The sequence below is a fragment of the Varroa jacobsoni genome, unplaced genomic scaffold (genome assembly GCF_002532875.2).
Source record: "Varroa jacobsoni isolate VJ856 unplaced genomic scaffold, vjacob_1.0 scaffold_745, whole genome shotgun sequence".
Taxonomy (NCBI): Eukaryota; Metazoa; Arthropoda; class Arachnida; order Mesostigmata; family Varroidae; genus Varroa; species Varroa jacobsoni.
In genome coordinates this window covers 24,455-39,955 of record NW_019213647.1, presented here as the reverse complement: position 1 = coordinate 39,955, position 15,501 = coordinate 24,455, and the positions used below count along the sequence as shown (strand labels likewise).

At 39.0% G+C, this 15,501-nt stretch overlaps 1 protein-coding gene across 1 annotated transcript in view; it reads right to left on the bottom strand.

The window, feature by feature from the left end:
* LOC111263205 (uncharacterized) overlaps positions 1-14,516 on the bottom strand; it is a 38,017-nt gene extending 23,501 nt beyond the window's left edge. The window contains exon 1 of the mRNA XM_022838104.2: positions 12,957-14,516. Coding sequence (XP_022693839.1) covers positions 12,957-13,182 — 226 coding nt within the window. The 5' untranslated portion in view covers positions 13,183-14,516. The remainder of the gene's footprint in view (positions 1-12,956) is intronic.
* Between the last annotated feature and the right edge of the window lie 985 nt (positions 14,517-15,501).

Below are 15,501 nucleotides of genomic sequence, written 5' to 3'. Positions count from 1 at the left end.
TATAGATATATATTAGTTTCAAGCTATTTCAGGGTATTTTACTACCTCAGCCTATACTTGAAAATAAACTCATCTCAGGGCATCCACCCATCGGCTCGATTGCACAGTACCGTTCGAATAGTCTGTCTCTTAGATGATGATCTAGATTTTATAATTCACAATCGAAGATTAGCCGATCGTGAATTATAAAATCTTCAACTGTGCTAAATCGCAGGATTAATATTGCAAATGCGTAGTTACAAAAAGTTCGATAGAAAAATTGGCTTAGAATCTAGTTTTCTTGCCTAAGGCCAGAGAGGCGTGTATCTGAAAGCTCTTCATCCTAATATCTATTGTATTACATCGAAAATGATACCGACTCGCTCTTTTCGTTTCGTTTTGTTCAGAACGTATTTGCGTTCACTGTGGAACTGAGCCGCAAATGCCTCATAAACCTTCCACTAGTTATCTTCTGTAACTTCAGACAGGCGCGCCATTCGTTCGTGGTGAAAACGCTAATCGATGTTGGTAAATCGCAGGAAAAATTCCGTTGCAACTTCTTACTTGGTTAGTGTATGATCGGTTATTCACAGAGCGGACAAACAAAACCCCGATCATCCCATACATATCTACTTTTATTTACCTGATCAACTGGATAGCGCTCAATTAAGCAAACCCAACATTATGATTACTATCCGCAATTGAAGAGAAAACAGCATCGAATATGCCGATTACAGTGTAGACAAAAAAATATGCTGAATAAATTTTTAACTCGCGGCTCCAGTTCTAGAAAAACGTTCCGAACACCTTGAGCCTATTGGCTGGAACGAACTACCAACCCAGCAGTGCTAGTTCCGCTGTCTGATTATTGTACGTTCCACGTCCTCAGACCCCTGAGACAAAGCGGTAAACAGTTTACTAACTAATCAGTCAAAACAAAAATTGCCCGATCACTAGAATATATAAAGGATTATTGTTGAGCGTGATTACCACATATAAAACAAAAAACAAAACGAAAATCGTAAAGGTACAATGCAGACGAATGCTGTCGTGTGAGCAATATTGCGTGAAGGTAAAAATAGAAGTTTGATATTGCACTTTCATTGTTCGAAGCGGTTCGGTGCCTATCGGTTGCAGGCCATCGCTCTAGACGCTCATATCAGGGTACGCTCATTTGTATCGATTTAAAAATCACAAAAAGAGCATTTGTGATAGATGTCAGCTATGCAGAATACGGTCAACTAGCTTGATACGTTAAGACGTGAGCGTCCTATCGTATATGCACTCTATGATTTATAAAATAAATATTATCCAATTTTAGAAAATACTACAGTAATTCCTAATCAGGAATATTCGACTGAGTTGGATTCGAGGAATGGCTTCACGATCTGTCGACACAACATAATCACAGCAGATCTCACTTGACTCTGATCTTCCCTGTCCGTCCCCAATCGCTAGACATGGCAGTCAACTTCAAATTGTATTATGTGTAAAGATATTATGTGATAAAGGGCAGCAGACGATTCGATTTACTAATTACTGAATGCGTTGGGTTTTACATCGTTAAGCGTTACTTGAGGCAGCCGGCCCCCAGCACGAGATGAACGAAATAACACGCGTGTCTACGCCTAATTTTGAACCTAAACCACCTTGCGTGCATCTAGTTTTAGTAAGCACACATGGGGGGATGAACTAGTTGATCTGCAGTCTCGATTCTGAGCTTTGCATAAGGGCTAGTATAGCATCGTAAAGATACTACTCAAGTTTTTACTTCTAGTTATCTTACACTAATTTGTTTTTCGCATAAAAAAATCGGTCGCGGACCGGGTAGCGCCAGATTGGTATAATATATCGATGTTGAAAATCTCTGTAAAGTATAAATAGTTATGAAATATATTGATTTCACAATATTCATAGGCAAAATCTGTTGACTCACTCTGATCAATGCTCGGTTATTTTCAGGGTTTGAACGAACCTCCTTCGTCCAATTAAGGGTTTTACTGCTTAACAATTCTTTTACCCACAGTTATCATAGCTATCATAAATTAATAGACAATTGTGATTTTGGTTGCTTGTAGTAAGCTGCGTTATTTACGTATGGGCTGATCACGTAATGCCCCAGGTCCAATCGAAAAAAGAATACGTAGAAGAATCATGAATGCTAGGATCCGCGCGATGCTAATAATTCCGTTTGATAAATACGTACTTTAGCTCTGTTACAATCGCCCCTACCTGTTACCAAGGTCCTAAATAAAGCTCTTACGAATTGATCGATTTTAATTACTACGATTTCATGCTTTTTGTTTCAAGTTTCGTTGTTCTACTAATATACTGAAATTAGAAATATAGTATTTTGAGCCTGTCTAACCATAATATAGGATAGTAAGTCAATTCCCGTCTCTTTCTTACCTAACTAAGGGAATAGATATTCTTCATAAACTCAACTTGGTAATTTCTATTCAGCGTTATCTAGAACGTTTTGTGTACACTATACATTCGATTGGCTCACCCTCTACGCCAATTAGGATTTCGTTGACTTTTTTAATACCAACAAACTTTCATCGGAAATCATTATAGCGTTCGGAAGAGTTGTTTAAGTTACATTAATCTATATAACAAGCATTTTTCATTGCTATATAGAAGCTTATAATATGCTTCCAAATATTATTCGTGATTCTTTTAACTGTTCTACTGAGCTTAATCAATGACCGCTCTAAGTTTTTGTTTTTTCTTTCTAGTAGAACCCGAATAGCTTGAATGATATTGTATCAACCTACTTTGGACGTCCCCACATTATTCCGTTACATTTTCGGTACCTAGTACTAAGGGACTTTGACTATAACTCACGACTGCCCGCATACGCTTGGGCCTAGGTTTGGCAATATTCCATTGCTGAGTTCCATTAACTTGTACCATTATAGGTGTAATATCTGGAGGCCTTCTATAAATGCCACATTGGAGCTGTTGAGCGTGCGAAATATAAGTGTATTAAGCGCGTGATATGAAAATGCATCGTTGACCAAGAAGCCATAACTCTTGTTCTTATCTCACTACTATTAAATGACAATTCGGACATGCTCATGCGTATTTGGTCATATTTTCAACTTTATTCATATCCCCAGCTACTTCTATCCGCGCTGAAATTATCTTTGCAACGAGCTAACTGTAGTATATTTCAAAATAGCTATAACCGAAACGGCCAATATGTTTACGCTAACAATTAGCAGCAAACTTCGAAATGGAACTTAAACACGTCTACTATGTAATGTATCAAGTATTTGATTTGGAATCCGAATGGAGAAAAATCTGTGAGCAAAAAGAAAACTCTGAGTAATCTGCGATAATCGAAGGTAATCGTCGACACAAACGTAATGCTTATAATATAGGCATACCTGTGTGCATAGCCATTCAGAGGTTTCTATAAAATGTTTTGTCTAGCCGTTAGCAAACAAGCCACAAAAAAAACGTCCCTAATCACATAGTTGGGGTACATTTATTGTATTCTAAATGCTACAACTGATTAGAGCGTCGGTAGAAGAGGGGCCGTGCGCACGCAAGAGAGAGGGGAGAGAGAGAGAGAGAGATGGAGAGAGAGAGAGAGAGAGAGAGAGACGGAAACCGCGGCCGATTACATATTGCTGGAGAGAATTCTAATTTTCACCTCAAATAAGTTGCAGCTAGCTGGCACGTTTAGATGATGAAATAACACTGGCTCCTGTATCCTACAGGTGGATACATCTATTTTGTAAAGAGGGCGGCGCGCACCGATGGAGAGGAGGAGCTATGAAAATTATGCCGATCAGGGGATTACAACACAGGTGGAGCGACAGCTTCGGACTCATGGCATTCTCGTAGCGACGGAAACAATAGCGGGCCTGTTTGAAATTTGAAAGCGCTTCCGCCATACTAACGAAACCCTGCTGTAAGCTTCGTTGATATTATCGTCTTATTGGTAGATAGTTGCTACTGCTAGCGCTACTAGCCCTAGAACTGAATTGCCAGTTACACAACGGAATACAGAAGAGGAGATATGCGATAATTCCAGCTTTGTCGCAAGTAAAAGCGAACGATTTCCTCCACACAAAGTCCTCGAGCTATTACAATGCCAAGGTTTTTTTGTAGTCCACGAAGCTGTGATTGGGATCTGAATAATAAGTGTTATAGTAATTTTTATTATTGTTTAAAGATAACAGTGAACAATCTTAATTTTTATGGTAATATTTTTTCCATAGATATGTTTGGTTTACCATTGTCACGGAACGACGATTTCAACTCATGACCTGTGAAACAAAGGGAAGGCATCACGAACGAATGAACTTTGATAAAGCCTAACCAAAAACATTGACGATATTGGCGTTGCTAACTGCGAGGCACAGGCTGTTTGATTTCACTTATTATGTTGGTATTAAGTATCCTCACTAGCAGCATATTGTCTCAATGACAAATGAATGGACAGCTTGAAATTTCTATTTAGAGCCGACTCTGTTAGCTCGATTTTCCCTTCCGGACACAGATTGTAACACTAAAAGGCTTTCAATCCATTCATACAATCAGTTACGTCAGATTAGAACCCACTTTTGTAACCTAGAATACTGAAGTTTCGAATTTTATGAGCTGGTGGCTGAACCTGCACAACTTTAAAGATCTAAGTGTAGTTACCGTTAAAAGCCTACGTTGAAAACATATTACGGCGAAAGCCCTCTGAGGACGTCTAAAAATTATTCCAATCAATAATAAAGCTTAAAAGGGACTACATTCGCTATCTTAATATATGTGACCATTTTAGAGGTGTGCACGTCACCGTATAACAGTACAAGAGAGCGTTTAAAAACTTTAGTCCCCAATAAGTAAGCGATGCAACAAAAATAGAAAAAAAACCGAGCATCAACGAAAAATTAGCGGGATGCTATAATCAATATAAAAAACTTAAAAACGTTCACGTCGCGATTATACCTCATGCCCTAAATTATTGCATTGGATAAATTCTAGTCGATAGCGCCTCGTCGATGCATTAAACTTATTTCTCATACAATTATATTTATAAAAAATTTTTTGTTACGAATATTTCTTCTCAACTATTTTTTTGTTTGACCATGTCACTGTTAATGTTACTGTCAATCGAGCATTTTAAGAGGAACAGTGGTGATGCTTTGACATAAAATCAGCGTAGCGTATGATGCTTGCGTAAATCATATACTTATAATTTTGGCGCGGACAAGCTTCCAGTCAAGGATACTAAACGTATTAGACTTATTTAATTCAATAGTTTTTCATTGAAGCATATATATATGGTGCAGCATGTAAATCTTCTTTCCTCTTACACATTGTTTCCAAGACTGCACGTGAACTTAAACAGATATTACAGTGAACTTTAGAAATCTCATTATTAGCAAGCATGCTGGTTCAATGTAAACATTATTCACCGCTGCAATAAGATTTTCGATCCAAGGCCTAAACCACTTACTAGCAGTTCAATATATTCGTTTTTAATATATAAATAATTTTAAATAATAACCGTGCGTCAATCGGTATCGATAGATATCAACTCGTTGAACTGTGGCTGCGTACAAAAAAATTCCAGCAAAATATTCTTTTTTTTTCAAAGGACCGTTCATTTCTATATGAAATACATGGCTTCTTCGACCTTTTCAATGAATTTCTGAGCTCCTAAAATCTAAACCCTATTGTGGATCTTCCGGTTTGTTTCCTGGAAATCATACTTGGCCATCTCAAAAGCCGCGTGAAAGCTGGGCAGATTTATAATTTTTTACTTTATTTTTATGCTATTAGGGTGATGATTTCGCGTGAACACATCGGACAGTAGTTGATTGTTGTGGAAGTTCTGAGAACGATGTGCCGTGAAGTTTTTTGCCATGCTGAGTTCGCTGTTGCATTCGAGAAAAGATTGGTCGTAGTATCAGATATAAAAAGTACACCCGTTACAATTACCAGCTCACCAAGGTTTGGCCAAATTTGAGTGCCATTCTATACATACATAGCATGTCGCAAAAATATATACGTAATTTGAATGATGGAAATTTTACGGTTACTTACATATCATTCGTATTTAAATTGCAAAATAGTCTATATATACTGCTGACTGTTTATAAATTTCGTCAAATACCATCTATTATTGTCGATTCTCTAGTTAAGACTTCATTTTTAAGCTGCCTACACAAGAGAAAGCCCATTCGCATCAGGTCTAGGGTAAGCGGGTTAATTTTTGAGTCCGACTCATTTATTTAAAAGGTTCTTATCAGAATATGCCACCATATTACGACAACGGTGTGCAGGCGGTCCGTTTTGCTGAAAATAAATTTCGCCATTTTCACTGGGATGGAATGCGTGATATATTGGATTCTTACAGTAAATCAAATGATAGGCACTTGTCATTTTACCATAAAAAAAAATAATGGTCCAATTAAATTACAGTGTATATATATTTTCGGACATCTAGTATATATATTTGGGACAGAGCGGGATTATGCAAGCCAAAATTAGTTCTTGGCACGGAAGGAAAGATCACACCAACATATTCATCAAAGATTTTTAATGAAAAGGCCCATATGAGTGCGATACAATTAATTAATCTTCAGCTAACTATCAAGCAAAGACAGCGGACATTGAAATTGAATAATTTTTTTAATTATGGGCCGCTAGCAGATGAAAATTTGACTGGTACGTACTTTAATTTTTTACAAACTTATAAGTTAAAAAAGTCGAGAAGAAATACATCCAGAAAAAAAAAACTAAATTTAAGTCTAGAAGCTTAATGGTCTAATTTTTGTTTTTCGAAGGCCACAGCGGAAATTCATCGAAAATTAATGAAAACACTAGGCAAGAGGGCTTCGAGCTAAAGCATAACTCGTGATTGGTGCAAAGGTTTCAAGAATCGAGATTAAAGTGTCGAAAACCATCTCTTGGTAATTTTATTTCCCACAGTTTCTCGTTCGTACTGCGTTGCACTAGTTATTCAACAAAAGAACTGATCGCTCTTCGTCTCCTCTACTTTCGCCTGATACAGTGTGTTAACGGGTGCCCTCGCGAGGGCAATCGCTTGAGTCCCCCAACGGACAAAAACAGAGGGACATGTAATCGAAGAATCGTCATCGACCTTTCAGCTATTGCGTGCGATTCTGCTTGTGATGCGTCACGTGGTGCCATCACGTGCGGTCCAATAGCTGCAGGGGGCCCCATCGACCGGCCCGTGTTTGAGCCAATATATACGCCCAAATCTAGCTGAGGTCCTAAGGTGTAATCGACATGCGTTTGTTTGTAACGCCATCGCTTATACGTAAGCTAGTCTATTCGCGATTACTTCATGGCTACCTGCTTTAAGTATACACGTAAAAGAACCCGATTAAATCTCACTTCCGCAATGATTAGAACAGTAGAAGGTTGACTTTACGTAATTCCAATAATTTAAGACAATTTAGGGTAACGCGAGACGAAAGATCTTGGTTCGCGAAATTCTTATCTGTGCTTCTGAAAGCATTCATACAAAATCACTGTACATTTGATTTGGCGCGGTGATAAATCAAAAGCGGGAGAACTCCAGTCACAGAATTAATTTGAAACTTCTTCTGCATGAGACTCTTTGTTCACAGAAACGAAAGACCCAACTTTATTTCGATTATAGACAGAAAATTTAAAATGGCCACTACTTTTCGTCAAGAAATCAAAAGGACTGATGCTCACGTTTTTTTCATCTTAACCTAATTGGAGGCTCCTGCGGAGCTTGTCCTGAATGATCTACGAGTTTCACTAATGTAGAATAGAATGCCGGACTAAAGCCAGCTTTTCATCAGTTTGCTGCTTTTGGTCATTATGTCGGAGCATAGGCGAGCTAGCGTAAAGATGTCTAGTCGATATTTTAAAGGACCTCCCCAATATTTTCTATGGCTCGTTTGAGGGCTCCCTCGCAGGTTATCTGCTCTCAGACTGGTTTATCGAACAACTGGTACTTACTGAGGTGGGTGTTTAGCATGATTTCTCAAAAGGGAAGGGAAGGCGCGCTATTAAACCGGTGAGCAAACAGAAATGTAAAGAGACTACCTAGAAGCTAACAGAATACAGGCACAGAGCGCAATTCTTATCGCTGGACGAGCGACCCGTTGTGCGTGGTGACCCCTGCCAACAATGTTGAGGAGGGTTCCATATTCCTATTTATCGATGAGTCACCAACTTTGTGCCAGGTTTGAAGTGCAGATACACACCTCAGTAGAGAATACATGTTATCAGTGAACCCCGTAGATTGCCAATCTGTAACTACATTCTAACGCTAACAAAAAAATAGTATGAATTACGTTTCTTGCCGTAACTGTCGGCCAGTCTACACGCTAGTTACTTACCCATCTAAGTGAAATAAAGACGAAAAGACAAATAACCAACCACTATACATTCAATTTCTGTAATATAACGTACTACTATGCTAATACAACCTAATGATACCCGTTCACTAATCTCTATACGTATTACGTTTCGCATTGTGTGTACAGGTCAGCCCAAACAGTATTAACACAGGCCAACCTCACTGGTTAACCTTTACTATTTCAAATTGAGAAATCGTTAGATCGAAGTAAAGTGTATTAGCTAGCCTATGACGACTACGCTCCAACTACGTACATGCAGACCCCCCACTGCACCAGCCCTAGCGACCATATCCTCACACCGCATTGCTGCTCTAACAGCTTAGTCTACCACACGAACTGCTGATGGCAACATGAGGTTCGGTCCGACTAATGGCCACTGGAACAGTGTATCAAGCAACTACTTGTAGGGGTTGACGAGCAGGCGAAATCATAGGGGGTTCATCATTAAGCCATTTGACATGACCGACCGTGAGCGAGTTGACGCGGGCCGTTGAACACTGCCTACTATTCGAAAATATTACGTCAAGCAGCGTTCTGTTATATTCTAACCCATTAGCTAGCCTATCAGATTAACTCATACAGATTTGAATGTAACAGCTTTTTGAATGTACATTCATCAAAATGCCTAGATAGAATTTCTCATATTTTCTCTGTGGGTAATTTGTTTTTAAATGGCATCCTCCGTATTATAATAGCATATGTGGCAAATATTTGTGTTGTCTGCTACGGCGATCTATTACGATTCCCTATTTCATCGTCGTTTAGCTGAGAAATAGTTGTAGCTGCACAGAGTTATGGGACAACTTCTATTTTAATTCGATCGTATCAAAAGCTATTTCCTTGAAACCTACTTCCTAATTTGGAATGTTCTAAGCTGCTGGCTGTAATCAATTGTACAAATCGACCCGCGTCATGACTCTATCAGAATTCTTTGCCTGTACAGATGTTTTTGGTGCTCGTGTTAAATAAACGAATGTCAGAACCTGTTTAGCACGGCATCAGCCGTCCCGAGCTCGCTGCCTTTACCTCATAACCCCCGTAAACCGCTAACGGACATATCGTTCGGTCAGTGACCTAGCTGGGTCCGCCAATAACCTAACTAGCTAAGGCAAAAGTAGTTTCGTCTGGTTGTCATTAGTCGTGAATTTTAACGCCGCCAAAATGGTGTAGCAGATGGTAGTGCATATCGCCCACAAGAATACAGCAGTGACAGTGTTATTATCTCTAACGATCTCTTAAAACACTCACCGGCGTCTACGCTTTACTAGGCTTTGTTTTAACTCCGTATCATCGCACAGATGCGCTAATGGTTCGTTATCAATTAGCCGGAGTCACCGACTGAAACGCCCAAGGAAACGAGGATTTGCACTTTCTAGTTATAACTAATTAACAAACATTCACGTAGGCCGATTTTTATAATGTTCGCTACGTGCACTGGTTCGGTTGAAGGAACGTGAAATCAAGGACTTCGCATTTTGAGATATGTGCCTATCCAGTTGTTGAATATATACCTGTACGAGTATTAATCAGCATACAGACCTAACCGGTAATCGTTTTGAAATTGTCCTTATTTGTTAATATCATAGATTCAATGGTATGTATGTCATTGTGTCACAATCAGAAGGACTTCAGAATTGCCAGTATACAAATATTATGTCAAACTTTTGATCATGGATAAAATTTAGACGCATTAAAGTATCGAAGCTGTTTTCAATCATCGTAATTGCGTTCGTCGTAACGGTAAAATCGTCAAATATATGTATTTCTGTTTTTGTATATAGTTATACATGGACCGATCAACGAAAACGATAAAATAGCGTTGTAGTTGGTTAACATATAGCATTCTTTGTTTAATGTTCGCAATCTCATTAGAGCTAATTATCTCCTCATAGCAAATGCCAGGCAGGCTATAAATAGCAACGTTTGCAGTAACCTGGTCACATTTCCGCTACGTCGACTGTCCCAAGTATAAATTTGATCACAGGAAGGGGCACTGAAAAGAGCTCTCGGCTCCGAGCTAAAGCACGCAGGACCCTCTTTTGTTGCTACGTAACGGGTGGGCAACTATTGTATATGCTCAATCACTTTTGAGCTAGCTTCATCGCGCAACGAATGGTAATTGTTAACAATTGTAGTACTCGATTTGATGCTGCTACATTTTATCGAGATAGGCACAATGAATCAACTGAATTCAAGGTTCGAATATCCCGGTGACTGAAAGAAATGTTTATGTTGCTATAATTTGTGTCGTAGGACGTTAATAATATTTGACCCCTCTCAATCTAGGCAAGCAATGCGGTTCATTCAAGATATTTCGTCTAATGGATAGAAATGTGTTATTCATGACGGCTTTTTCCCTCTGGTTTGCAAGGGAAACGTGTGGAATCGAGCTCCATATTCAAATACGCGTTAGGTGCGAACTCAAACCCTGACAAATGCTTTATAGTGATTAGGAGTTTCTGTCATCGAAGTTTATTCTGCGTCAACGGTCGTTACGGAAAATCTACTATGCAATGCTAGCTTCCTGCAACATTTTAGACTCTATCAAATTAAATTTTACAAAAATCCGGTATTATGCAAGTTTAATTTGGCGACATAGACAGTTACCTCGATCTGGGTCTTTACTATATCTATTGTGTTACGCAATATATTTACTTGTTGTAATTATCAAATTTTTTTTTTGGGCAGTGTATAATACCACAGTAACCGTTTGGTTATATCGATACGACAACGCGAGGATCTCAGTTCTATACAATTCGGCTGATAGGTCCTAAATAATTAACTGGGTCGCTTCCGTCCTTACAGCGAAGGTTCAACAGGGGTTTGTGAAGTTGGTTCTAGCTGAAATAGAAATTTGCGGCAGTCCTGTAAGTAAACATCATGAAATTTTCTACAGAAGTATGTAATTATAGGTAGCAAGAAAGCTCAGCAGTTGACCAGACAGAGGATAGTCCTTTGTGTAATGCAACCTTGTGCAAACCGGGCGGATTGCAATGAGGTATTCGTGAACAAATATACGCTTGTCACAGATGGCTACGTTATCAAAGCCAACCAAAACAAAGAAATAAACGTATTTTGAGTATAGCATTTTTTTTTAGTCAATACGGAGTCAATAGATATATGACCGTACCAAATTTTGCAAGTATTACAGGTGGTTACTCCTAGGTAAAGGAGGCACGTTTACACGTTACTCTCGGCTAACTTTCTAAGTTGAAGATCGACCTGGTACAATACACAGTGTTTCGTAGGCACACAGGATAGGTACAGAGTTGACAGGGTTTGCTGTATGAGTCCGCTTGTCGAGTTGAATGCCAAGTAGGTATAACGCGTTGGTCGAGACGTTGTGACAAGAGTCTGATTTGAATCTAAAAATAGTTTTATGTTACGACGCGCATAGATAAGGCCTTTGGCTAGAACACGCGTGCGACCGTGGAACGTGTAGGTGGCAGCCGCTTTTCCTCGAAGTCACCTACCTTTCTTCCACACGCAATCTGATTATCTATGAAGTGTGTATTGTGACATTGAAGTCTAAATAGAAAGCTGTGCACTCTGCTAAATATCAGGCGTGATACTAGTGCGCCGTTTACGACTAAAACGCATCATATTTGTTAGTACCTATCCTTTAACAGCGGTAGTGGAGACAGTAGTTCATTTCATATCCAAGGGGAAAACAACATCGAAGCTTTCTACTTAATGTCCTGTTCACTTTTCACTTTTACATTGGCTATTTTTTTAAATTTACAACTTGTTACAATTTCCTTTATTCCAATTACAATGTCCCTCGGTTATTTGTAGTAGTCGAAGGTCACCGTCTAATATCAAAAAGTGACATTATCGATGCCATCATCGTCTACATCAAATTTAATCATTATACCGAAACGCGGCGAAGCCAAACGGCCTTTTTTCGAGAACATTAATTGAGTTGAATAAGCTTCAGCCGGCATTAGTCAGGTCGCAGGCTGTGACACACGGTCTATAATCATATTTACAATAGAGGGTTTAGCGGAAGATGCGACATGCGTTCTTAAGAATATATGGTTCTACTGAATAACCGGTTTGCAGTGACCGCAACAAGTTTTGACCTGTCGACTGAAAGAAATTTGAAAACAAGTCGTGAACTGATGTGTTGATATTCCATAAGGTCTCTGTGTCTCATGTTTTACGTCCAGTATCGCCGCTAAGCACTCCATCACGCGGTTGGCTTCCAGCACAAAACGAAGTGTCTCTACGTTCGGATTTTCTATAGTATATTTATAGTTTCATAATACGGATAGTAAGTTTCAGTAGAGGCATTAGCAGACAAACTCCCATCAGAAGGCCAGGTAAACTCCATAGCCGCCCTTTATGATCGGTTCCTTTATAGCTATTTGCTATGACTTCAGGCAAAATTCTCGCTACGGATCAGCTACATTGTACGCAGTCCTTCGTTACTATAATATCGTGAGAATCACTTTCACAATTGATTGGGCATTATTACAATACCCGAAAATGTTATGTTGAGGTTACACGCATAACAGTTTCAGTCTTTCTTGCCTACAGTTTTTACAGTTTTTTTTTTGCCTACGATGCATTTCCGAAGGGGTATTTAAAAATGGTAACACTTACCAAGTATAAACCATATATGCGTTGTTTGACTGCATGCTACTGCACGCTTTACTCTCGATGATATCCTTATTTCTTTCTTGCAAGGTTGTTGTTTTACGTATGGGCCGTTTGTAAACGCAGCAGACAGGTCTTTCAAGGCGTGGCATGTTTTCATCCAGCACATTTTCGTAGGATCACTAGCAAACCAATGCTTATCACTCGAAATCTGCTTTTTCTTAGGTTTCATTATTTTTCTTTGAAAGTACCAATCATATCGGACGAAGCCTCCGAACCAAAATAACTTTTGCTATTATTCATAGTTCCTCACAGTTCCGTCACCACTCCACGCCAACGTTTTGCCTTCCCATAGTGCGTTTTCCTCTTTATTAATTAGTCGTAACCTCAACGCAAATTTGGACACAAGTTATCGACGAACCAAAAAACAGCATCGGGTGCGGACAATTACAACGCAACTTACCGCAACTACAGTAAAAACTTCAAGGAAAGCCTAGCCCGTGTTTAACTACTGAAATTATTTCATGGACGAAACTTTGTTGCCGATTTAAAATATATACACGTAAGGAATAAGAACGAGGGAGTTCTCTTGCCTTGTTTGGACACAGCTTGGCAAAACTGGCAGGTTTTAGCAAAACGACAAGAAATAAAACCTGATTGCGGCGTTAACGCACCGTTAACGAATGAACAATCAGTCAGCCAATGTCGCCGTTATTTTTACTCTTACACCGTAGCGTTGAAGATATTCATCGTAACGATAACACAAATAATGATGGTGCCGCTGTTGATTATGATGATTTTCCCGGCAACTGTAGCAATATTGTCTGTCGTTTCCTGCCGCTGGTCCAGCCGATTGTTACGATGATGGTGATGCTGGGCGAGAAAATGGTACATCGACGGAACACCGCGCTAGCTACCGCAGCCACAAATTCAACCAGAACAATATTATGGCGCTTTTCCAGCTGTGTGACAAATACTTAATTCAGTTCAGTTAGTTTTAAAATAGATTTATAGCAGGCAACTCTTATTCGTCCGCGCTCTTCGGAAGCCAAGGCAAAACTGATGAGCACTGTTGAAGCCCCCGAACGAGCGCGCGCGCGCGCGCCCGCTTCATTTTGCTTCGTTCTATAGAGCTATAAAGTAACACTGCATCACACTACGGGAGTGTAATGCACTCCCGCTCCAACACTAAACATAGGGCTTTGCGAATCCGGCTCTGGAGCACCGCCTGGGGGCGCTGTATTCGGGGCATACCCCACATAGGCTGCGACCCAACGAGATTGACACCAGGGAGTTATTATCGGCGCTGGTATCACTATTGTGATACTATGGGACAACACCAGAGGAAAATATTCGACATGGGCAAATAACAAGCGAATTTGAATTTGGGTATGCCTTCTATTGTACGCCTAATACAGTTTACTTGAAAGGCCAATCTATATTTCACAGTACGTATGCACAATGCCAATTTATTTCTATCGTGCAAAAATGGAACGCTTTGTCTACATACATAAATATTCATTGAAAATTGCTGGAAGTTGTATGTTCGTCACGGCCACACAAACACTTGAAGCTAAAATTTAATAAATAAACATAATCTTGCGTCTAAAACATGTAACATTTATATATTTATCACAAAATTTAAAAAAAAATTATAATATTTAACAAAAAGTCACGTGAGAAAAGCTTTTCCTGTCCGGGTTCCTCACCTATTCTAAATAGCAAGGGGATGATCACATATGGTTAAAGTCAAAGCAGAGTACTCTCTCGCTACACAAGCTCAATTTCTGACGCACAAATGTTGGCTTAGAAACTAGAATATCGGTTGTATAGCAAGAAAATTTTCCGTCCACGCTACGAAAAGTTCTGTTTATATTAATTTAAACATTAATTTTAGTTCATATATTAAACAGTTTTGTTTTGTCGAAGAATGGAAAATATTGTTCCCATTAATCTGAAAGTTTTAGCAACACACTATCTTTGATTAGATAATTTTAAACCGCATGGTATTCTAGGTAGAGGAACTGTACCGTTTTAGGAGCTCAGAAGGCTAAAATTTTTGTAGAAGTTTTGAGTAAACGTAATGAACTAGAACCCAGCAACGTTTGAATCTCAGATTATAGCTACCATGCATTGTTCAACTCTTAGGAGCCTCTAGAGCTTCTTTCATCGTTTTCCAGCCAAATTGGGAGCAGTAACGAAATTGACTTCTGCCAAATCAGCTAAAATTCGAACCGTTAATATAATATTTGTAATATTGTCTGAGGAAATTGCTCAAGTATATTTAGTATGTATAAATGTAAGCCTGCAGTTGGTAGACCAATGCGCGGAAAATGCATAATAACACTGATGACCTCTAAGCGCTATTATATTTTTAATTATGATCTTTCTAAATGTATTATTATTATTATTATTTTAGACTTAGCAGACTTTAAAGAAGATAAGATTTCTATTAAGATCACACTCGTGCATTCTTTGATACATCCAGCAAAAAGAGTATATATATACATATATATATATAACAAAGACGTAAAAAAAGACCATAAGGCCG